At 45.4% G+C, this 23,715-nt stretch overlaps 2 protein-coding genes across 5 annotated transcripts; one reads left to right on the top strand and one right to left on the bottom strand.

The window, feature by feature from the left end:
• Positions 1–11,252: 11,252 nt before the first annotated feature.
• On the bottom strand, positions 11,253–15,904 carry LOC139054588 (uncharacterized). 4 transcript variants are annotated; one of them, XM_070531803.1, is made up of 10 exons: positions 15,836–15,904; positions 15,024–15,111; positions 14,800–14,843; positions 14,547–14,645; positions 14,097–14,168; positions 13,788–13,867; positions 13,575–13,614; positions 13,338–13,385; positions 13,165–13,247; positions 11,253–11,564 (listed from the first exon to the last, which is right to left on the bottom strand). In XM_070531803.1, exons 8-10 carry the CDS (start codon positions 13,370–13,372, stop codon positions 11,314–11,316), a joined length of 369 nt encoding a protein of 122 aa, XP_070387904.1. In that variant the 5' UTR covers positions 13,373–13,385; positions 13,575–13,614; positions 13,788–13,867; positions 14,097–14,168; positions 14,547–14,645; positions 14,800–14,843; positions 15,024–15,111; positions 15,836–15,904; the 3' UTR covers positions 11,253–11,313. The 4 variants fall into 4 exon arrangements, 3 of the variants coding, with proteins under 3 accessions (XP_070387904.1, XP_070387902.1, XP_070387903.1); XM_070531801.1 differs by lacking the exon at positions 14,547–14,645; XM_070531802.1 differs by lacking the exon at positions 14,547–14,645 and having other exon boundaries at positions 15,736–15,845.
• Positions 15,905–19,885: 3,981 nt separating this feature from the next.
• LOC139053314 (uncharacterized) lies at positions 19,886–23,690 on the top strand. The gene is made up of 5 exons (XM_070530365.1): positions 19,886–19,958; positions 21,750–21,831; positions 21,903–22,159; positions 22,240–22,406; positions 23,616–23,690. Exons 1-5 carry the CDS (start codon positions 19,886–19,888, stop codon positions 23,688–23,690), a joined length of 654 nt encoding a protein of 217 aa, XP_070386466.1.
• Positions 23,691–23,715: the final 25 nt, after the last annotated feature.

Below are 23,715 nucleotides of genomic sequence, written 5' to 3'. Positions count from 1 at the left end.
ATGCGGCGTTAAAGACGATAAACAGGAGAAATAAACTCATTCATTCATTCATTCATTCATTCATTCATTCATTCATTCATTCATTCATTCACTCATTCATTCATTCATTCATTACGATTCCTCTCTGTTACTCGAGTCAGCATTAGCGTGACTTCCGTTTCCTTTCAATCAAATTATGACTAATTTTCCCTGATAGAAGCACAGATTCTCTGAGTTCTTCCTGAACATCTCTCGACTATTCAAAGTCCCTGAGAATTCCCAGTCTTCCCGGTTTTCCCAGTTGGTAGACACCCTTGGCCGGCTCACACACAAATCTTGGCCGACACAGAGGGCACCAACGCGTGCAAGTGAGTTTTAGTAGATGCTGCTGTTACATCTGTCAAACACGATCGATTAATCGTTTTCGGTGGAAGTGCTCATGCAAAGCTGTGAGAGAGAGAGAGAGAGAGAGAGAGAGAGAGAGAGAGAGAGAGAGAGAGAGAGACAACTTCATGTAGTCGCCTGCAGAACGACACCATGACTAAATGGCGCCGTGACGCGAGCCCTGACGTCTTCTCAGCGGGTGGTCTCTACTCAACTCCAGCGCGTGTTACTCCCGCGGTTGGTCGCCCTGTGGGGCAACGTTCCGTCGGTTTCACTCGGCCTTTGTCTTTCAAGAGCCGCCGAGACCTGCTGGACGGCCCAGGTTTGGCTTTCGTGGTCGTAGCATTCCGCCGCAGCCGCGAGTCGCGGAGGAATCGTTGTACTTGTCGAAGCCTCATTGGGGACTAAACGTAACAGCGCAAACATATAAGACGAGCCACAAAAAGAAAGACACGACACACACAGCGCCAGTGTGTGTCGTGTCTTTCTTTTTGTGGCTCGTCTTATATGTTTGCGCTGTTACGTTTAGTTCAGAAGTATGTACCAACTAGGCCCAAATGAAGTGTTGCTGAAATTCCTCATTGGGGAACTTGGTGCAATCCCATAGGATGTGCGTCAGGGTGGCCCTCTCCCGCTGGCACACGCGGCACACATCACTCACATATAATTTAGGGTATAGATGAGTCATTAATACTGGCGTGGGTAAAGAACCAGTTTGCAATTGTCTGAACAGCACCGCCTCCGCTCGGCTCAGCCCCGGGTGCGGGGGTGGGAAAGTCCTTCGAGCCAGGCGGTGGAACTGGGTAAGTTCGTTGAACGTCGTCATGCGGTCCTTGGCACTACACCACGTTGGACGGTCGGTTGCAGCGGCGCGGTTGGTTAGCGCTCGCGCCACTGCGTGTGCCGTCTCGTTGTGGTTATCGTGCTTCTCGGACGCATCGTTGCCCGCGTGCGCCGGGAACCACTTGATTCTAACACACCGATTCTGTCGTTGCAGGTCAGCCGAGCACAGAACGCGCACAGCCTCACCACACACTTTGTCCTTTGCATAATTCCGCACTGCACTTCGGGAATCGCACAACACCGTCTGGCACCCGGGGTCGGCAATGGCAAGGGCAATGGCCACCTCCTCCGCCTGACACGCCTCGCGGACCCGTAAGCTCGCCGCTGCCCTCGTCGCGCCGGACGACGCCTCGATGACGGTAGCTACGAACGCAGCGCAGTCTCCTTGGTATTCTGCCGCATCCACGAACCTTGCGTGCTCGTCCTTGGCATGAAAGTCGATGAGGGCCTTGGCCCTCGCCGCTCCTCTCTCCTTGTTGTACTCCGGGTTCATGTTTCTCGGGATGAGGTCCACCCGAATCCGGCGCCGGGTTCCGTCCGGGACAGAAACGTCGCTACTCGCCGCTTTCGCTCCGGGCGTGAAGCCCAAGTATTGAAGTATGCGCCTGCCGGCTTCGGTCATAGAGAGCCGCTCCAGCTGGGCGGTCCGTTGCGCTTCCGCAATTTCGTCGAGGGTATTGTGTACCCCAAGGCTCAGGAGCTTGTTGGTGCTCGTACACTCGAATAGTCCGAGCGCCGCCTTGTAAGCTCGGCGTATCAGGGCGTCGATTTTATGTAAAGCTGTAAAATTGCTGCCAACAAGCAGGGCGGACAACTTGAGGATTAATGGGGCTTAATGTGGCAAGGGCCAGTTCTGGCCAAAGAACGCCAAACACACGGTGCAATGAGTTAACAATGGCACATGGAGACAAGGATGTAATGTGGCTGTAAAGGGGCCTAAAATCAGTCACTCTATAAATGGGTAAATCTTATTTTGTTATAGCGCAAGCTTGACAAGGACAAAAGAAGGTACATCTGACACATCTGTACATCTGTCCTTGTCAAGCTTGCGCTATAACAAAATAAGATATGCCGTACCAACAAGCCCCTATTGCTATCCTCATCGACTATAAATGGGTAAAATATATATTTGCTTAAGATATGATCATGACAAGTGAGGTGTGCTATGACCATAAATATATGTTGCGAAGTGATAATAAGAAAAATGTAAGGATGTGCAAGTAGCACTAATGCCTCGCCCTGCCAGGCCCTTGAGCGCAAGGGCCACGAAGCATATGCTCTGAATAACATAAAAAATTGTCAGTGAGCCTTACCCGTCTTTTTCATTTTCCTGTGCTGCCCTCTGCCGCACGCCGCTGAAAACGTTTTGGAAGGGTGCTGGGGCTTTCGTCGGTTGATTTGCGTAGCTGCGCCCACGTTGAGTGCGCGTCGGTTGTGCGTTTCGAGGATCGCGAATCATTATTAATGGCTTCTTCGAGGCAGCATGTCGTCCCTAGGAGCCATGTAGCACTCACCAACTACCGGGTGAGCAGGCCTGAGTGCGCTGTTGTGCAAACAGTGCAGCCGATAAAGGCACGCTGAGTTCCGTTTGCCGACATGGCTGCCTTGGAGTTTGTTGTCGCTGATTTCTGCACTTGGAGCTCGCTTTTTGTGTTCTTTCTACACATTATTTAGACATTTCGCATATTCAAGAAGTCTTCGAGCGCAGCCTTCCGCTTCGGATTTATCAAAGCGGCATGTGCACTTGTTTACATCGACACCTACAACCGCAGATCGTTGTTAGCGTCAAATATTGCGGAAAAGGTGCGTCGCTGATATGAAATAATGTCAAAACCTAGCAAAATATGCATATCTGCGCATTTGTGCCGTGTTCTTTCACCCTGAGACGAGTCAGTATGAGCGGCCGAATCACTTAAACAACGGCAACTGTGATCCACTTCATACAATTATTATGGGCTGTTAAATTATTGCTGATTGTCGCTTTTCTTTAACTCCATCATACTTACAGTTTGCGCGTGCCATAAGGTATTATTAGAGAAAAATGTGCTCGCATAAGTACTCATTAATAGGCCGTTTTGTTCTCTTGCGAAAACGCGGATGCCATCACTGACACTTTTTGTATAACTGAGCGAGGCGGTTGTTTATGCTGCTGTATACCGAATACACCATCTCTTGTTTCCCGTTGGACGCAGAGGTAAACAATGCATCTCTGGAATTGAGAAATGTGTCGGTATAACACGTACAAACCCACCCATCATAGGCGTATATACCGGGGGGGGGGGAGGGGGGGCAGCAGTGGGAGTACTTGTCCCTCACTTTCAGGGCAGGAAGGGCATGCCCCTCCCCGCACAGTCGGAATTAAAAAGGAAAAGTAGGCCATTTATCCATCCCACCCTATGCTGACACACTTGTGAAAGCGGGCACTGTCGGCTGCATCCGTGACGTGCCTTGCAAGCCTGCATTGCTGAGAAAGCTGTCGGTAGGCTGTCCAAAACAAGTTTTATCTACCATCACTTGCATCATCCCGTGTTTGTTGGGGACGTCTAAAATAACCATCTTTGAAAACACAAAATCAAATTCATTTTTATAATTTACCGATATTTTATCAGCGTTGTTACTTTAGCGATTTTGACGCTAGATTTAGTGACGTTTTTGTCTGTTTACGGCAATGTTTGCTATTTAGCAATTAGCGACTTTTTTTATGACTTCAATGAACAGTTGCGAACATTTTAACGACTTATAAGTTAGAAAGATTGCTTGGAAAATGGCCTTCAAGAAAGCGCTTTTATATTCAAAAGCCACATTAAGTGGCCGAAACTCGCTGTACGATGCATATATGCTCCGTGATCATGATGAACCAACGATTGCGTTCACATTGGTAGCCTTCACATTGTGATTGCGCTTCACAACACAGTGGCCATCACAGCCTTGACACTGTAGTCCCAAAATTAAAGTTTTTTTTATTATTTTCAAAACCTATTTGAATGCGTTTAAACGATGCGGGTTCAGCGGTGTCACTAAATCCATTCGTTTGGTAAACGCTTGGCAAGCGTGTCAGAGAACTAATTTACCAAAACCAAGTGGAATAAATTTTATGTTCAGATTAAGAACTCAGCAGACGAATAAGACATATCGACTGTGTAAAAAAGGCGTAAATATTGAAACGGTTTAGCTCGTTCACCCGCGACTGAACAAATCGCTTCCGTTTCTCACGCCTTTCAGACCAATCAGTACTTCACGGCGGCTTTCAGCTAGATCGAGGGCGAGAATGTGGTATTTAACCTGTACATTATCATCTTCATCATCATCATCAGCAGCAGCAGCAGCCTGGTTACGCCCACTGCAGGGCAAAGGCCTCTCCTATACTTCTCCAACTACCCCGGTCATGCTCGGGTACCTGTACAAAGCTCGGGTAATTGTCATTGTCATGTTAACAACATGCGGCCAAGCGGGTTCCACAGAATATATAGTTCTACTACCACGAATGTCAAGAAGCACAAAAGCTAGGGACAATATGCAGACTAAATGCATTTTCATGCTAGACAACCTACGTTGCTTGTGTTCTTTTGAACCATACTGTATTTGTTCCCTTCCAATTTGAAGATAATGAAAAATTTAAGCTGTCATAATCCAGTATGTAAATAATAGAGGTAGGCGATTAAATATCGACTTTTTCAAATACGAATCGAATACGAATAGTAAGCATCTAATGTCGAATAGACAAGTGCAGACGTAGCTATTTACAGCAGGAATATGTGTTTCAATGTAGTTAGGAACACGCTTGCACTGAATAGACAATCAACTATCACGCAAAATTAAGATCGTTTTAAACACAAGATCACAACAGTTATGAATAGCCGCTTGACACCTTTAAGCCTGGTGGCGAACAAGCTTTCCGAGAATGACAGGCATTTGAAACTGACTAACTTTTCAAAAACGCATAATAAATAGTTCAAAAAATGTCAGAGGTATTATGGAAAAGGAAAATAAAACGCTAAGGGGGTATTTGTGTGCCCTAGACAGAATACAGAGCCTTTTACAAGAAAAAAAGAATCACTGGTTTTGACGTAAGAGATAAAACTCCTACATGACTAGGCTGCAAGAAAGACTAATTGGCAGGCCATAAGCACAATACAGCCTATTGTCAAGTATTGGACGAAAAGAGGGGAACCAAGGGACCCGATTTTGTAAGGGCACCATTTTTGTAAGAACACTCGCACGTATTTGTTACTACGAACCATATGAACCAACAGATAATGAGGAAAGGGAAAGCATAGGATAAATTGTTTGTAGTGTCTAATTGATGTGCAAAAGTGAGAAGCTAATGGGAAATGGAGGAAAACTCAGCTTGCTGACGGTGAGAGCCTAATCCACAACCTCTGTACTACGCGCGCGCTGCACTGAGAATCGTGCTAAGGCGACGTCAATTCCCACGTCCATGCATCCTTTCGTATTTATGTACGTGTACAAGATGAAACCCAAGGAGCGTTAACCAGCGCCACACTTCCACCGAAGAACCGAAAACAGAGCTTGCATTACCGATTTGTTTCTGCATTGGTTCGAAAACTTTGTCGCTGTTTTACTTCTGATAATTATAGTTTGCGATACTTTGTTCAGCAGGTGGAGAACAGTCAGCCGATTTGTAAATTCGGTGGTTGCGAAATATTTGGTTAGTTTTGATATTCGAAAATACCGAATAGCTCATTTTCGAATACGAATAAAATATTACGCACCACCTATACATATTCGAAACTTCGAGATTCGCCTATCCTATAGCAAACACATTACTAAAGCTAAAGCTCTCTATACCATTTTGGGTAAATTCATTGCGTATTCCTTCAGCTGCACGAACACTAGACCAACATGACACGTCTAGGTAAATTATTTACTTCACGCTAGCTTATATTAGAGTGTTTCAAAACACCCTGCATTCTTAAAATTCGCTTCACAGTTATAGCGAGAATTTTCGTGACTTTCTTTGTCTCACTTCAGTGACACGCTTCCTAAAATGTTGGCAACACTAGACTCTAATGGCTCATAATGTACGTTTGAAGAGCAGATCTGTCGATGACAAAGATAACTTTAACTGACGCATTTTTTTTAGCCTTCTATATTGCAATGGCAATAGGGTAATCCGCAAGGGAGGCGATCTTTACTGTATACGTGCCAACTGGTCCCGCTCTGAGTATATGCATTCTCCGTCCAGTCGGGAACGCGAACTTCCGTATAATCTCCAATCAGTATTTTCCAACAAATCAACGTGTCATTAACACATTAAATAAAAGAACGTGTCATCGTTTATTGGCCTGTGGCCGCTAAAGCAGCATCTACCTAACCTCCCTCCAAACCGCACTGCGCGCCGGCTCGCTCCGCTCCCCTTGAAAGGAGCCCTCCGTGTCGGGCGTTGTGGTGAAGCATAGGAAGAACGAACATGTACATAGAAGTCAAAGGGGAAATCATATGCAGGGTGGTGCAGCTGCCGTTGTTGGCGTGGCTTCAATGCGGGCAGAGTACAGCATATATATATATATATATATATATATATATATATATATATATATATATATATATATATATATATATATATATATATATATATATATTATTACCATCATCCCCATCGTACGTACGTGGTGGGTGTCAGCGCGCATGCGCGATCTGGCGACGCTCTGCTGTAATTTAGAACGGACAAAGCATTCCCTTGTGTGGTAACTATAAAATATCACGCCACCACCGCATGATCGATAGACCCCAGAGACCGATCTCCCTAGAGCTTTCACTTTGTCTTTGTCCGCCACAAGATTGTCTGCTGTGGAAATTAAGACTGAATCATCGCGACGGAACATCACAAGTCGCGGTAGGCGTCGAAGACCCTAGCTATAGCGAAATTATTTTTGAACAGCTCCGATAGTGTCCATGCAACAATGGTTGCTTGCGTACTGTCAAATGCTCGTATGCTGCGGCATAAAGCTCACGGCACGGTGCGAAAACGTGCTCGGAGCGAAAGCGAAACGAGGACATATGCATGCAGACGCGAAGTCGGTCACCGCGAACCCGTGCGATCGCTGCATTGCAGCTTCATTCTGTTATGCTGCATTTAGTTACACAGACAGCCATCCCACTATAAGAACGTATTTCACATAGTTTTCTCAGCGATTGCTTACGTTTCACGCAAACCGGTTCGGTGGAATCGATTGCGGCGACCGCTCGCAGTGTCCCAGCTTACTGTACGTAGTAGGCAAAGAGATAGCGTTTGTAAACCATTCTGTGCTTTCTGTTTGTCCAACATGATTATTTTATAGGTAAAATACTGCCATTTCGAGAGTAATTGCAAAATTGTTCAGGAGGGCTGCCGCGTAGTATGTTTATTTAACGCCGACGCATGTGAGGCGCTTCCGACAGATGGCGACTCCAAGTCGTCCTCGCTAGAGTCACTAGAAAAAAATTAAATTTTTTCTAGTTACTCTAGTCCTCGCCCCCAATACCGACATTGTTATAGTGACGGCCCCGTCGGTGTAGTGTTGTTGTTAAAGCGACGGGCCCCGTCACCGTAGTGTGGATGTTAAAGTACCGGGCCCCGTCACTGTAGCGCAGATGTTAAAGTGCCGGGCCCCGTCACTGTAGTCACTACCAAACTTTTATTGTACAACCAGCACTTTATGATGGCCGGGCCAAAGCCTCCCACGAAGGGACGTCGAGGGCTTGCCTCGCCGCCGCCTCGCGGGCGTGCTGGGTCGCCCAGGTTTGGTCGTCGAGGGTGGAGCTCCGTAGAGCGCCTCATGCAACCTCGACGAGAGTCGTGGTGTTAGTCTGTGTGTACTGTGCTGGGCACTCCCACAGCATATGCGGAAGCATAGCCGGGTGAATGCCACAGCACCGGCAGTTGGGCGTAGTGTACACGTCTGGAAATATAAGGTAGAGGCGGGCGGGTGAAGGGTACGTGTTTGTTTGTAGCAGACGCAGGGTGGTAGCCTGCGCCCAGCTGAACTTGGGGTGAGGCGGGGGAAGGTTCGGCGACTGAGGTAAAAGGCCTTAACGAGATCGTTATAAGTTGTCAGATTGTCCCTGGTGTCCAACTCATCTCCAGTGACCCAGGCGCGGTTTAATAGGCCTAGCGCAATGGAGTGGGTGACCGCTTTGAGATTGGGGAGGTGTGGGTGGACGGGGCCCGCATGGGCCGGGATCCATGTTAGGAGCTAGATTATGCTGTTTTTAGAGTGTGGTGCCTGGTAGAGGATACGAAGAGCTTGGGGAGAAATACGGCCTTTGCTGAAGTTCGTGACGGCTGAGCGAGAGTCACATACGATGGTGTGACAGGTGGGATCTAGAGTGGCCAGGGCGATGCACTTCTTCAGCCGTCTCGGCAGTGGGGGTAGTGACGCTGGAGGCGTGGTGTAGGACTCCATCGCGTGTGGCGACGGCCACAAATCGTGCGCCATGGGAACAATTGGGCTGCATCAACAAATGTGACGCCAAGTACGTGAGCAAGGGCTTTTATGATAGCTACGGCCCGAGCTTGGCGCCGGGGCCTGTTATATTCAGGGTGCATGTTTCTAGGGATAGGGTTTATGTAGATCCAGCTACGGATGTCGGTCGGGATCGGTTCTTTGGGGCCCTGTTGCTGATGGTAGGTGAAGCCAAGCGTGGATAGAATAAAGCGTCCCGTTTCAGTAAGGGTGAGCCGTTCAAGCTGAGCGCGTTGTTGGGCTTCAATGAGTTCGGAAAGGTTGTTGTGAACTCCCAGTTGGTTGAAGAGTTCAGTGCAGGTGCAATGCGGGAGGCCAAGTGCTTGTTTGTAGACCCCTCGTATAAGGGTGTCGAGCTTGTTTCGCTCAGCCCGGTACCAGTTGAGGTACGCAGCAACGTAGGTAATCTGACATAAGACAAAGGATTGGACGAGATTGGACGAGGCGGAGAAGGCTTTCTTTTTTGAGTCCCCCTCGTCGGTTAGAGATACGTTTAAGAAGTCGTAGGATGTTTTGAGATTGGGCACAGATCTTGTTGAGAGCCAAGGCGTTGGAGCGGCTGGTAGAGACGGTGAGACCGAGAACCCAGATACTAGGGACGTGTGGTATAGGACTGCCATGTTGAAGGCGTAGGGTGATGGCGTCACAGGGTCGGAGATCAGATTGGTGTTTGGGAGGGCGACCCCGCTGAATGGGCTTGTAGAGTAGAAGCTCAAATTTAGCCGGCGAACAGCGCAGTCCGGTCCCTTGGAGATAGGCTTCAACCGTGTCAATCGCCGTTTGGAGGCCTGACTCACTTGACCATCACTGCCTCGGTACGACCAGATGGTGATGTCGTCGGCGTAGATGGCATGGTTGATATTGTCGACTCGTTGTAGTTGCTGGGCAAGGCCAATCATGACTACGTTAAAGAGCATGGGAGAGATAACTGAACCTTGCGGGGTACCTTTGCTGCCAAGGGCAAGCTGGTCTGATCGTAAATCCCCGGCCGAGTGGGTAGCCGTATGTATTTCCTTTTCCTTTTCGGGATAGACGCCTCCTCGCATTTTTGTCGTTTCTACTTAGTGCCTGGTATATAACAAAATCTTAGAAACTTGATATCCAAATTTATCAGAGATGCTCTAACAATTAAGAGAAGCATAGCCTCCTGGACAAGCATCGCCATTCCAACGTGCTCTTTGCAAAAAAAAAAAAAGGCAGCATTTCACATTTGGCCTACTGTATATTAGTAGCATACACAGTAACTCTCTGGCGTGATATTTGCAGCGCGATGCACTGTAGTGCTGAAGTAAAATGCACAAAGGATTAGCGAAAGAAGGATGTAGAGCTAACCGTTGGTTCTTTTCATTTGCACACTTCAGTGCTTTGTGCTCCAAAAATCACCATTAACTTCGATGAACTCGCCCACATCGCTATTCGTATACAGTGACTCTACTATGGACATACACAGCAATTATCAGCCTACACAAACATCCATAAGGTATTCGAGAACGATTTCAAGAACAGAAAATTTTCGAGATTACGAATAAGTTGCACATTTTTCTAGGCAAACGAGTCTTTTGGGGCGTGTAAAATTGTTAAAATATGGGCCCCACACCAGCAATCCCTTGTCACAATGCTTTGACATGTGCAGTGAACCAGCACTATGCAATCTGAAGAATCTTGGGAGCGTAATAATGAAATAAGGTTTTAAAAAAAATAGGTATGCCTTGCTAAAGAACCAAATCAAAAGATGCACGATTTTGTGAGAAACGTGTACAAATTTTTACTTTAGAAGATATATTTTAAAAAAGCTATGCTTTCTGGCATGTAAAAGAATTGCATAAAAAATAACGGGTTCTGACAAAACACGCAAAAAAACTTTAAAGTATCGTACTGCAAAGAAAAAAAAAAGACATTCAGGACAGCTTTAAAATTTCCCGGACTTATATATAGTTATCTTACCTTGGGTTTAGACTTTTTGGGCCTCTATTGCCATCGCCATCACATTTCAGAAGGCTCATGGAGTCTTTAGTTGCCCCATGCCAAATTGCATCACTGAAGCACTCATTTAATGCGAGACGCTTGACAGAATGCAAATATCTAAAATTTTCTTCCAGTGCAGACTTCAGAATATGTTTCAATAGAATTCCTTAATCATTCCAGTCCATTGGGAACTGTGGCTTTCGTGCATTCATTCCCAGCAAACTGTCCTTCCCCTCTGCACTGATGTGAACTTCACTAATCTGTAGCTACTAGTATAATCTCTTGTTCCTTCGTTTCAAACACTGCGCACCTCCACTGCAAGAGCTTTTGTTCCTCCGCTGGAAACATGCCGAGGATGCCCACACATACTTGCAAATACTCTTTACTTGCTTATACTTAATGCTAAAAACTGAACAGTCCAGGCACCTGTTTCGGTACTTTCAGCGACACTGGACAAGGTCCGGTGTTGTCCTTTTGAAGAAACAACGCAGCACCTGTTCTAAGCAATGCTATCTGATGAATTGCGCATGTAAGCACAGATTCAAACATCTTTGAAAAAATACAGGGTATTCAACTTGGCCTTATGCTTTAAAGTGAAACTATTAAGATATGCAATTCAATATGAACATACCATTACTCAGTATCTTTTATTTACATCTTTGGCAACAATGGTAATTCAATCGTAACCATAATCTTCAAGCTTGGAAAAAGCATCTCTGAGTGTCTCGTACACACGAGTCTTAGACATGCCAATGAGTTGAGCCATGCCACGGATGGTCTGCGTTGGATACATCTCCAAGGCTCCGACCACCTTCTGGATGCGCCACCTCTCCCGATGACTAGGAAACACTTCCATGCACTGTTCGTCGGTCAGCCGCCGATATGCCTGTATAAATTGGGACCGATGTGCCTTCGAGAATCGCCACACTGCATAAGGAAAGAATGAGCCTCAGTCTAGCTCATCCTATCTTTCGAAATGTGAGCACACATTTTGGGGGGCACTTATCTGGAGACTATTTCTGTGAACCTTTTCTTGGTAACTGTTCCAACATTATCATCAAAGGTGATAACCTATTATCCTTTGGTGCTTTTAGCTGCATAATAGGGCCCAGTAGTATGACGAGTTATAAGAACGAGGTGGTGGCACGCCATTATGAGCCATACACAGCTATCTTGCATAGTGGCAAAAAATATCAGCGAATGTTCTCAACAGCTTTCTCTTGATTGCCATGACTTTTTTTTCCCACACTGTCCTTGCTCCTATGATTACAAAATCCCTACCATCCAGATAGTGTTCACATACCGCAAGACTGAATATTACAAAATTCCAGAGCAAAATTCTGAACCTTATTTCTTACCAGCTTTTTTTGTGCATGCACAGGCTAACTGTCATGGCCGACTTTCTTTTATGTAATGCATACGGAAAATATCTTTTTCACTCTAAAGCCAGAAAGAGCCTACACGAAGGAAAACTATTAAAGCAAGAGATTTTCTCAAGCAATTTTGGGTACACAACTTTCAGTATGCCAAAACTAGCCAAAGAAGCAGAATTAGATCACATGAAAGGAACTGTTGAGCAGGGTAAAAAAAAAGAATCTATTAGCATTACCTCCACAAATAATTTATGTAACTATGAGAATGGGCAGTGGAAGTGCATAGCAATTTATGCAGGACGAGCATGTTTGTCTCCCACAATCAACACATTTACATTACAGCAAGGTTACTCTGCGTTTGCTTAAACCTGTACCATGTTAATTTGTGCAGATAGTGTCATCCACATTAAGTTACAAGTACACAACTCTAAAGTGCTCCAGCAACAAAATGCAAAAGAACAATATTTAAAGTTTCATTCTCTAACAGTGACACCATGTCTAGAAGCCACAAGTGTAAATTTAGCAAACAAGCACAATACTTATGAGGGCAGAATGCGCAGCACCTACCACCAGTTAATATTGACAGCAGAATGCGTGCAAACAGAGCTGAGACAAAGGCCCACCCAAGTGCAAATAAATAAGCGAAAGACCACTTTTAAAATCACCATGGCCACTGTTGCCAAGTGCATAAAGACAATTCATTTGATCGCCTGCCAACAAAACACCACGACATTAGTGCACAAACGAGAGGGCGATATCAATGATACAGTTGCAACACATTCTGGCCCGAATTGGCTAAGAACGTGCAAAGTATATTGCCAAAGAAACTGATTATGCCATGAAAAAGAAAAATGCTGTGCAAGTCAACTTTGAAAGCATCACAACAATGAAAACCTAGTCCACAAAGCACACTGCAGCTGCATAAATGTCTGTACCATAGGTGCCACAATGCCATGTCCTAATATAGCAGTACAATAAACAACTTGCACCGGCAAGACCACCAGCAAGGCAAACCTTCATTTTGGCCTAACCTGCTAAATAAAATCAATCCACCTATACCGTGGATGCTACTAATGGTGCTTCAGAACAGCACTAAGGCACATGCAAGCCATCTACAAGTGCTTAATAACAGTGCATCAAATGCGAACACACACTATCTGCAGAAACAGGATCTTCAATGAAGAAGGTGACTTCCACGGAACTGCTTAGTTCTTGTAGATGTGCTGGAGCAAGAATGCTGAAAGGAACAAAAAACTTGGTGAAACTGCATTGGTTTATTTCGAAAAAAAAAGAAAAGGAGTAGGCATAAGTTGTCCAAGAATCTCACCAACGGGGTTCCGCACATTCCGCTGCATGGTCCATTGCCTTTAAACCCCTGAAATGTATCAAATCTATCAACTCTTCTGGAAGTGTCCTTCCTTACAAAGCCCAAGCATTGCAAGAATCAGTGGCTGATTAATCAACTCATTTCTTATCAGTGTTGGATCTCAGTATTTTTCATCACCTACAACCTATTTTCACAATACATTTCGATCTAGTCAGATCAAAAGAATTCTACACTCACCTTATTTGAAAGGGTGGTCACACTTGCACACCACACCATGCTGAAAGCAAAAGACAAAGATATTTAATATACACAAAGGCATTTTAATTTATAACCTCAATGCAAACAAAATCAGCAAAATTTAGTTCTCCTCAAGTACACTTTGGTGTTGGATTGCTCTACTAATCATCACAGTTCACTTTTGGCACACGATTTCAAAGCTCTAGAACTTACTCAGAGGTTGGTAGGGATGCTTTGTGTCAGGAATCATGGTCACTGACAAGCTGGTCAGTTTCCTGTGTCAAGACTGGCCTCTATGTGAAGGAATGAAAGGGTGTGTGTAACATTACAGTCCAAGAAATCTTGATATCAACAGCCAAGCACACATTTATCAGAAAAGTTTATATTCACCAAAGCAATTCTGAGTTGGATCTCAGATTTTTCATCATTTGAGCATACACTATAATACAACTCGGATGCATTATGCAAAATAATTAACTATGATACTCTGACAAGTCAAAATAGCATGACTACAGTACTCACATTCTGTTCACAGATGCCATTGTCAAGAATTGCGGCCATAAGTATTCACACCATAAACAAATCATGTCATGCCTGGAAAAAAAGGTGAACTTGTTCACACCCCACTCTCTGCACCTTAAGCATGAGCTCTATACACACCCGTACAACATAACCAAGCACCATGTTGATACTAAATGGAGGAAATTCACGCTTTCACCTTGCGTTTTGCAGCATGCCTCAAACATATCGTGAAAATCAGTTCTGTAAGCAAGCTTTTCAGGCATTCTTCATGACAGTGAAAACGCAAGGGAGTTATATACATGCACAGACCTGAGCGATGCTGATAAAAGTGATATGCACACAATATGAGGAAGAATATAATTATTACAATAATTTAGGCAAAATACTGATATCAACAGGAAGAGTACTGTATCAAGAGCAGAAAAGCGGTCTAGTTGACTTGCTACCCACCTAACATATTGGACGCTCAAAGATCTGCATCACTCCCATGAAAAGCAGTCAACTGCCATACCCATGTTTCATATCTACACGAACTCTTCAGGCAGTGTCCTTGTTTACAAAACCCAAACATTGCAAAATATCAGTGGATGAATAATCAATTCATTTCTTACAATATTCGAATGTCAATATTTTTCATCACCTACAACTAATTTTCACGATACATTCTGATCTACTTAGATCAAAAGAGGAATTCTGCACTCACCTGCATTGAAACGGTGGTTGGTCACACTTGCACACCACACTTTGCTGAAAGCAAGAAAGCAATGCTTTTCAAAAACACACAGAAGTATTTCAATGTTACACTGTCAATAAAGGCAAAATCAGAAAAATTTAGACCTCCTCAAGTACATTTCGGTGTTGGATTGCTCTACTAATCATCATAGTAAATACACCATTGGCACAAGATGATAGAGCGTTAGCACTCACCCAGGGGTAGGTAGTGATGCTTTGCGATTATTGTCAGGACACATGGTCACTGGCAAGCCTGATTCGTTTACTGTGACAACCCTGGCCTCTGTGTGAAAGAGAACGAAAGGACGTGTCTAAACGCAGTTCAAGAAGTCCCGATATGAACAGCCAAGCAACCACTTATCAGAAAGTTGATATTCACCAAAGCACTTCTGTGTTGGATCTCAGATTTTTCATCATACGAGTGTTCGTTAAAACACAGCTTAGATGCATTATGCCAACGAAGTTCACTACGGTGGTGCACTATAGCATATAGCACTCACATTCGATTCATGTATGTCATTGTCCAGAATTGTGTCCGTAAGAATTCACGCCATGAACAAATCATGTTACGCTTGGAAGGTAAAAAAAAATGCGTTCACACCCTTCTTGCTTTGCGTGCACACACATGCTTTGCGTACACGCTAAGCATGAGGTCTACGTTCGTCCAATGTAACCAAGAACCGTGTCGATACCAAACACAGCAAATGTATGCGTTCACCTCGCGTTGCAAAGCACGCCCAAAACATGTAATGAATATGCATTATGTAAGCAAGCATTGTAGCTATTTTTCGCGGCTGTAAATACATTTATATACGTGGGCATGATATGATGATGCATGCGATCAATAAGCGCATGACAAAATGTGGATGAATATGATTAATACAATAAGCCACGAGAAAAATATTACCATCCAAAGAAAGAATACAGTATTAAGAATAGTAAAGCGGTCACGCTGACGTTCTGTTGCAACCTAATTGATCAGATGCGCGCGGATTTGCATCACTCACCGAGAAAAACAGTCCCGGCAGCCGCCGCAGCAGTCCGCGGAAGTCCATCTAAACATGGCGGCATTGCAATATCGGCAGTAATCATGATGGCGTTGACATTGGGCTGGCCCAAAGCCCTTCGATCCACGCGCCACCACCGTCGGCGAATACGTGTATGGAAGGGCTGTAGGCTGCCCGGGGCCGAGGTAGGCGCTGCACTGTGAAGCACTATAAAAACTTATTAAAAAAATCACGAATGACATTACGTCACTTTTCGTGCCGGTCACCGTGTATAGTACAGAAAAGCAAGACTCACAAGCGCTCGCAAGACCTTCAAGATTGAATTTTGTCAAAATGGCTGCCATGACGTCTATAATATACCAAATCTATGCGTGTCTTACCCCGGCGGAAGGAAGTTTCTACTTCCATGCGTGATACCATCGTACCGTCACAGAATTCCTACAATTAAGGTGTCGTGTCTTTGAGAAAATGCGTCGAGGTAACGGGCTGATAGAATAAAGACGGGCTGTTGCAGATAGGTTCTGTTCGATTCACGCGTGCAAAATGTGCATAGCGTGTTCCATTTGCCACAGAACAACCAAATTCCCTCCATCCACGCCATGGAGTTTTATACAATACACGCGGTAGCACGGCCACCGAAATTGTGGGGCAACGTGCTGTTCAACAACAGAACTAACGGAACGGCCGCAATCGTGCTCACACGCAGGACGAACAGTGCAAAAGGAGGCTGTGGACAGTGGCTTAGTAACGGGGGGGTGTCATATTTCTGAAGCATCCATGCCCGCATCTTTCCGCCGGCTTGGCTGAGCGTAAATAGTAGCGGAACGTTTCATGTGCGATGCGCTTACGTCCCACCATAGTTTGTTCGTTTGTTTGTCGTCAGTATTCATGGGGCCTGACGGGCTGCCCAGGCGGCGCTGCGGATGGATGGATGGATGGAAGGTAGGAGCGTCCCCTTTGATACGGGGCGATGGCAGTTGCCACCATGCTCAGATTTTTATTTTGCCTTTTATTTTTATCTGTGTTGTGTGTTATTGAATTTCTCGATTTTCTTTAAATACGTCTTCCTACCCTTTTAACCTTATGTCACCTCTCTGCTTTTGAGCCACCAATCCTCCAATCGCCTTTTGCTAATTTCCACCGCACATTTCCACCGCACACCGCACGGTCAACAGAGCCCTCTATGCCGCGCTTTTAGGTTTCGGGTAGTACAAAACGCGATGGTTCTTTATTCTATGACGCGATGCCCTGCTGGTGAATGCATGGCTCCGCAGTATATCTGGTCGTCTCAGTTGCGCCGCGGTGGGAATTTTGGAGAATTTCGTGCATGGGAGGCTTTGTAGCATGCCTTCCGTCGCCAAGGAAGCAAAGCGTTGTGCCCTGTTGTGCCGAATGCGGGCACTGCGCACGAGAAGTCGCAAATGCCGTTTCGGTGCACTGCCGCTTTCGTGCGTCCGCTGATCAAGTCGCGCGATGCCAAGCTGCAACGTCAGGCTGCTGCAATGTGTATCTATTCGCTTAAGCAGGTGCTCCAACTCAGAACCGTCGCCCAATATAACAATGAATTGGTTGTCTAACTAATATAATAATCTGCTGGCGTTAGCACCAAACTCAGCTTGAGGGGTTCTGGCATGTGTTGACACTGAGACTGCCGGCCACATGCATGCTTATGCCACAAAAGCGCATTTCCAGACATGGCAATCAGTAAATACTGTGATTGAGTGTCTGTAGCGTTAGCGCCGACGAACAGTAGCTTTTTATGTATTTTTTTCAGAAGAATGATGCTGTAGCAAGTTTCGTTTGTTGTCATTCATTTCTTTACAGTAACATATAATGTGACAATGGCTGTTTAAACACCACTTTTTATATACAGTACCATATATGTTATTGCTGCAACTGACTGTGCCACCTCAGTAGGTCAATTTTCTTTCGCTTGTTCTCTCAGCAACGCATTCTGAAACAGGTTCAAGCACTCTATGTATATGGACATTTGCTTAATTAGGCGGGCTGCTTCACCATAAGAAATTGCTTTAGGTTATGTAAATTCCTGTGCATGGCAGTTTTATAATAAAAAGAAATCACCCGCATGCACCTTTAGAGACAACTGGATTTTTCATGGTTAAGCTAAAATGGGATGCACTCTTGACGAGATGATCTACAGGCTACTACTCTCTCAGCAAATGCAGGTGCCTTTTCCAATAGCTGAAAACCAAAATGAAACAATAATTGTACCCTAAACACATAAACAAAGCAAGTGAAAACAGCTGTATACAGCCCGGTAACAGCACAACTTAATGAGGAGAGCTGCGACTTGTATATTACCCAGCCATTTTGTTGGTTGCCACCAAGTCGTCACACAGTGTGTTGAAAATTCTAGCGTCTCAGGCCGACGACCTTCATGACAATTCACTATGCATCAATAATGGCGGTGATTATGCTTGGAGACCGCGCACTGCTTGAGGTAGTCTGGCATATTATTCTAGAGTTTGCTACCAATTTGCCAGGTCTGCCTGCCTTCGGCATGGTTTGTCGAACAAAAAGCGCCTACATTCCATGACCTGTGCGGCATTCGATAGTGCACAACGCCCTGCGTTCGTGTCAAACACTTTTCAAGTGCGAGAACTATGCACAAAAGAAGTGAGACCCGTGTTGCTGTACAGGACGGCGTATTTTCCATACTACCCAGCCAACTTCGTTGACTGCTGCCACGTCGCGTTCAAAACTCCAGCGCGTCAGCCCTATACAGTGTTTCATTTATCAGTTTCACAGTGTTGAATAAAAACACTGTCTCCTAGTCATAGCTAACCATTTCTTTGTCATTTTGTTGTTGTTGTCATGGTTGCATCCCACAGGGCAGGGTATTGAGCCCTATTCTCTTTAATCCAACTATGGTTGGCCTTGCTGAAATATTACCTAACACAATTCACCTATCAATCCGCGCTGATGATATTTGTCTTTCATCTCCTGCAATGACTCATCTTCAAATGCGTACAAGAATTCAGTGGGCAGCCACCCAAACTTGTTTGTATCTCCGCAAACAAGGCTTTAGTGTATCCATCGAAAAATGCAAGTTAATTGCATTAATGCGCAAACCCATGGCACCATACCCTGTTTCTCTAAATGGCTAGAGTATCAAATACCAGAGGTATCACCGCTTTTTAGGTGTGATTATTGACAGAGCCCTTTTGTGGAGCCCCCGCTACATCTACCTGAAGCGGAGACTAATTTCAATTGTACGTATAATGAGGTTCCTGTGTGGAAAAACCTGGGGCACGTTGGAACGGTTCATGCTGCAGCTGTACAGATCACTGCTTCTGGGCTTTTTACATTACAGCTTGCCGGTTTTGGCAAACATTTGTACCCTCAAAAGTTTGCAAGGCCAGGCTCTACGGACATGTCTTAGACTACCTCGATGCACCTCGACTCATGCAACAATCATGATTGCTAGAGACTACTTGGTTCCAACATATATAACGATTGACAACCTTAAAGCACACATTACCCAGTCACTATATTGCTGCTTTGCCAGCACAAAGACCTCAAGCCACATTCTCCAAACTTGCTGCGACACATCAAGGCTACCTTCCGTCGGGCTTTGCCCAGCAGCAAGACCACTGTTACCCCTCTGGTGCCTACGACAGCCACAAGTACATCTCACGATTCCAGGAATTATGAAGAAGATCCATCAATCAACAGTGGCTCTATGTCAGTTCACACTGTCATTACTGAACAAGTCATATGAACAAAGAATGCACATTTACACTGATGGATCTGTCTCAGCCACCAGCTCCACAAGTGCTGCTATCATCCCGGCCTTACAAGTTACAACTACTTTCAAAGTGTCCGATATAGCAACCTCTACGGCAACAGAGCTTGCTGCTCTACGTGCCGCTGTTAATTACATTGTACAATTCAAACCTCGAAAGTGGGACATTTTTTGTGACTCCAAGGCAGCCCTTCAGCATCTGCAGCCAGCCTTATGACACGAGACACGTGAACAACTGGTGTTTGAAATCAAAGAAATTCTCAATGAAGCCCTCATAAATGGACATGACATCATCTTCCAACGGCTTCCGGTGCACTGTGGCATCGTCAAAAATGACCTTGCTGATGATGCCGCTCGGTCAGTACATAAAGAAACCCTGACACTTCCCATATTTTTATCAAGGACAGACGCTGTGAGAAATGGTTCACTTGCTCAAACCAAGACTGAAACTTTGTGAAACACCCCGATTTTTTCCAACTGCCATCTACACCAGCTGGATCCTACATTGAAGCTGCGGATTCCATCGAACTTGTCCTGCTGTGGTGCAACTTTACTGTGCCAAGAGTGCAGATTTTTGGGCTACTTGGTTCATTGAATCAATTGCTGCCTCTGGTTAGAGGCGGCTTTTACAAAAGCCTACTCATTCCTTATTAGAATGACCGACACACCGATTTGTGACTCGTGCAAATGCAAAGAGACGATCGAGTACGTGTTGCGTTTTTGTATTCTCTACGAGATCGAAGGCGACCTTCTTCGGAGGGTGTTCAACCGATTGGCAGACTATTTTCACAGACTAAGATTCCTCGACCATGGTCACACGTGTCGCAGGCTCACGAAGCAATGCAGGCACTGCTACATTTCATGAAATCGACTGGCCTCAGTGACCAATTATAGGCATGAAGTTATGGACAATCGCACGTATTCACACTGATAGTACCTTCTTCCCTCCCTCTCCTTTCTTTTCATCAATTAAACATCTTCCCCTGTCTAGGGTAGCAAATCGGACAGGCAGCTGGTTGATCTTCCTACCCTTCCTTCCCCCTGTGGTTGTTGTTGTTGTGTGACTTCACGTCACAAATACAGTGTCCTGTTGCAGAGGACCTATGGGCCCCAGATGCCAGACGACCTAGCTACGCCACAGGGCTATGGACGTGCTCGTAGTGGTTCAATTGCACACGTGTCTCAATTGGCATTTAATCTAGTTTTCAAATAAACTGTCCTGGCATTACTTAATATCTTTAAAAGGTACAGCCACCCCTTTCCACCAGTGCAGACTTGCTGGCAAGAGGAGCATAACTATGAGGTCAACTCTCTGCCTTTCTTCCCGTTATACATTTCTCTCTCTTGGCAGGGCACATCCAATTATTTTCTGGCATCCACCTGCACTAACTTTTGCAATATGTCATTTGGCAAGGTTATTTCAGTTAATACCACGAGTACGAATAGTAATATATATATATATATATATATATATATATATATATATATATATATATATATATATATATATGTGGAAGGATCGACATTTGGCCGAGTTGGTACTGGTTGAACATCTTGAAGGGTCAGCGCGAAAAGACGATGACAGAAGGCAGGAACACACAGGACAGCGCTATATATATATATATATATACATGGAAGAGCATGATGAAGATTGAGATGTTAAGAGTGAGACTTTGTACTCAACAAAAACTTATCTCTCTCAGTGACGTCTCTTAGGCCTTGAGGCCAGCAAAGCAACATAGAGGCAGAACCTCAACAAGATCACCCACACTTACACGGGAACCAATAATGAACTTATTCACGACATACAGAACAAATACATAGAAAGCATTCTGCGAGAATCGCAGAACATGTAAATGGGCAGGGAAAACTCCGTGATAGACGAGGAAATCACGGAGGCCAAGGTGAGAGCTGAAATACTCAGGCTATGCACAAAGTCGAGGCCAGGCCCGGATGGCATCACAAATTAAAATTCTCCAAAACCTAAACAACGAATCCATCCCGGCAATCACAAAGTACTGAACAAGTGCTGGGAGCAGGGCACATTACCGCGGCAGTGGAAAACTGCACATGTGGTGATGATCCCCAAACCTGGCAAGAAATTACTGATTGAGAACTTCAGGCATGTCTCTGTGACCTCATGCACAGAGAAGCTGATGGAGCACGTCGTTCTCACTAGATTAAGCAACTACATGGAGGATGGAGGCCTGTATCCATTCACAATGCTTGGGTACAGGCTGAAACTGTCCACTCAGGACTTCCTACCCCAAATCAAACATCAAATCCTTCATTCGTGGGCAGAGGAGTGGGACTAAAAGCCATCTTAGGGCTGGACCTCACCAAGGCCTTTGATAATATTAAGTACAAGGCTGTTTTAGGGAACTTCCAGGATCTGAGGGCAAGTCAAAAGGCCTACACCTTTGTCCAGGACTACCTCCTGAACCGCACAGCTCAAATCACGATAGGAGAAATCAAGTCGGATGACATAGAACTGGGTAGTAGGGGAATGCCGCAGGGCTTAGTATTGCCGCGCTTTCTCTTCAATGTGGCCATGATCGGTCTGCCGGAAATCTTCACCAATATCCGCGGCCTCAACCACAGCCTATATATGCCAATGACATAACATTGTGGGTGACAGGCGGCGGCGAGGGCGAAATCGAGGAAACCCTCCAGCAGGCCACGGATGCTGTCGAACACTACACAGTGGAGAGGGGTTTCAGTATCTCCTCGCAAAAGTCCGAACTCTTGCTGGTGTACCCTACTACCAGGAAACAATATGGAGGAACACCAAGCATTAACATCAAGGTAAGCGGGGGCCCGATACCTTTCATAGATAAGATCAAAGTATTAGCACTCTGGTTGCATGTGGAAGGCAGAAAACTCGATGCCATCAAAGCGCTACAGAACAGCGCACAGCAAACACTAAGACTAATCAAACGGATTGCCAATAGACATTATGGCATGAGGGAGGTCAGCCTAGTTCGTTTGGTGCAGGCTTTCGTCGTCAGCCGCATCGTCTATGTGGCACCTTACCTAACATTTGGCATGGCAGAAAAAAAAGAAATATGGAATGCATCATTAGACGAGTGTTCAAAAGGCAATTAGCAACCCAGTCACAACACCCAACAACAAGCGTGCTAGGTATAGCACACTTGATGAACTAATCGAGGCGCACACCATCACCCAATACGAAAGACTCACACAGAGCCCCATGGGGCGACACATTCTATGGAAACTAAACATTCACTACGAAGCACAACACAGCACGAAACTCAGCATTCCATTAGAGATGAGGAGGAACATTAAAATTCCTCCACTGCCAAAGAACTTGTACCCAGAGCATCACAAGGAGCAACAAGAGGCAAGAGCGCACCACATTGAGCGCAAATCATGGCCTACGTAGATGCCGTGAAATATAGAGACGTAAAGGGATGGCCATCGTAGCAATAGACATGGATGAAGAACCCCTTGCGAGCAGAACCGTGAAAATGAACAACCCCGAAGTTGCGGAGGAATTAGCAATAGCATTAGCGGTGGCCTCCACCAAAGCTAAAATTATCATAAGTGACTCAAAGATCGCAGTTCATAGTTTCACAAAAGGTTGCATCTCGCCAGAGGTGCTCAAAATTCTAAATAATAGCATCGACCATCATCGTGGGAAAATCCAAATTACTTGGGCGCCCACACACTTTTCTCTCCTGGCAACGAGGCAGCTCACAACATAGCTAAAGGACTTACTCACTGAGCAAGTGAGCCAGCCCAGCCGGAACTGAGAGGAGACCGCATGGTCGGATACAAAGAAATCACCTATTACTATCGGCTGCGTAGGCCCGGTACCCACCAGCTCATCCAGAGCTAACCAAGAAACAGGCAGTAGCCTGGCGTCTCCTGCAAACAAACATCTACCCTAAACCGGTGGCCTGCAGCAGATTCTATCCAGGGCAATACAATGATCAATGTAAATTATGTGTGGGTAGAGCGGATCTGCCACATATGCTATGGGCATGCTCGAAGGCAGCTCCTTTCAAGGGCTGCAAAATTAAAAACCAGCAGCAGTGGCAGACCCTGCTGCTCAGCTCAGACCAGTGAGACCAGGTCTGGGCCATCCAGCTAG

The sequence above is a fragment of the Dermacentor albipictus genome, chromosome 1, assembly GCF_038994185.2.
Source record: "Dermacentor albipictus isolate Rhodes 1998 colony chromosome 1, USDA_Dalb.pri_finalv2, whole genome shotgun sequence".
Taxonomy (NCBI): Eukaryota; Metazoa; Arthropoda; class Arachnida; order Ixodida; family Ixodidae; genus Dermacentor; species Dermacentor albipictus.
This window is presented reverse-complemented; position numbering and strand designations above follow the sequence as displayed.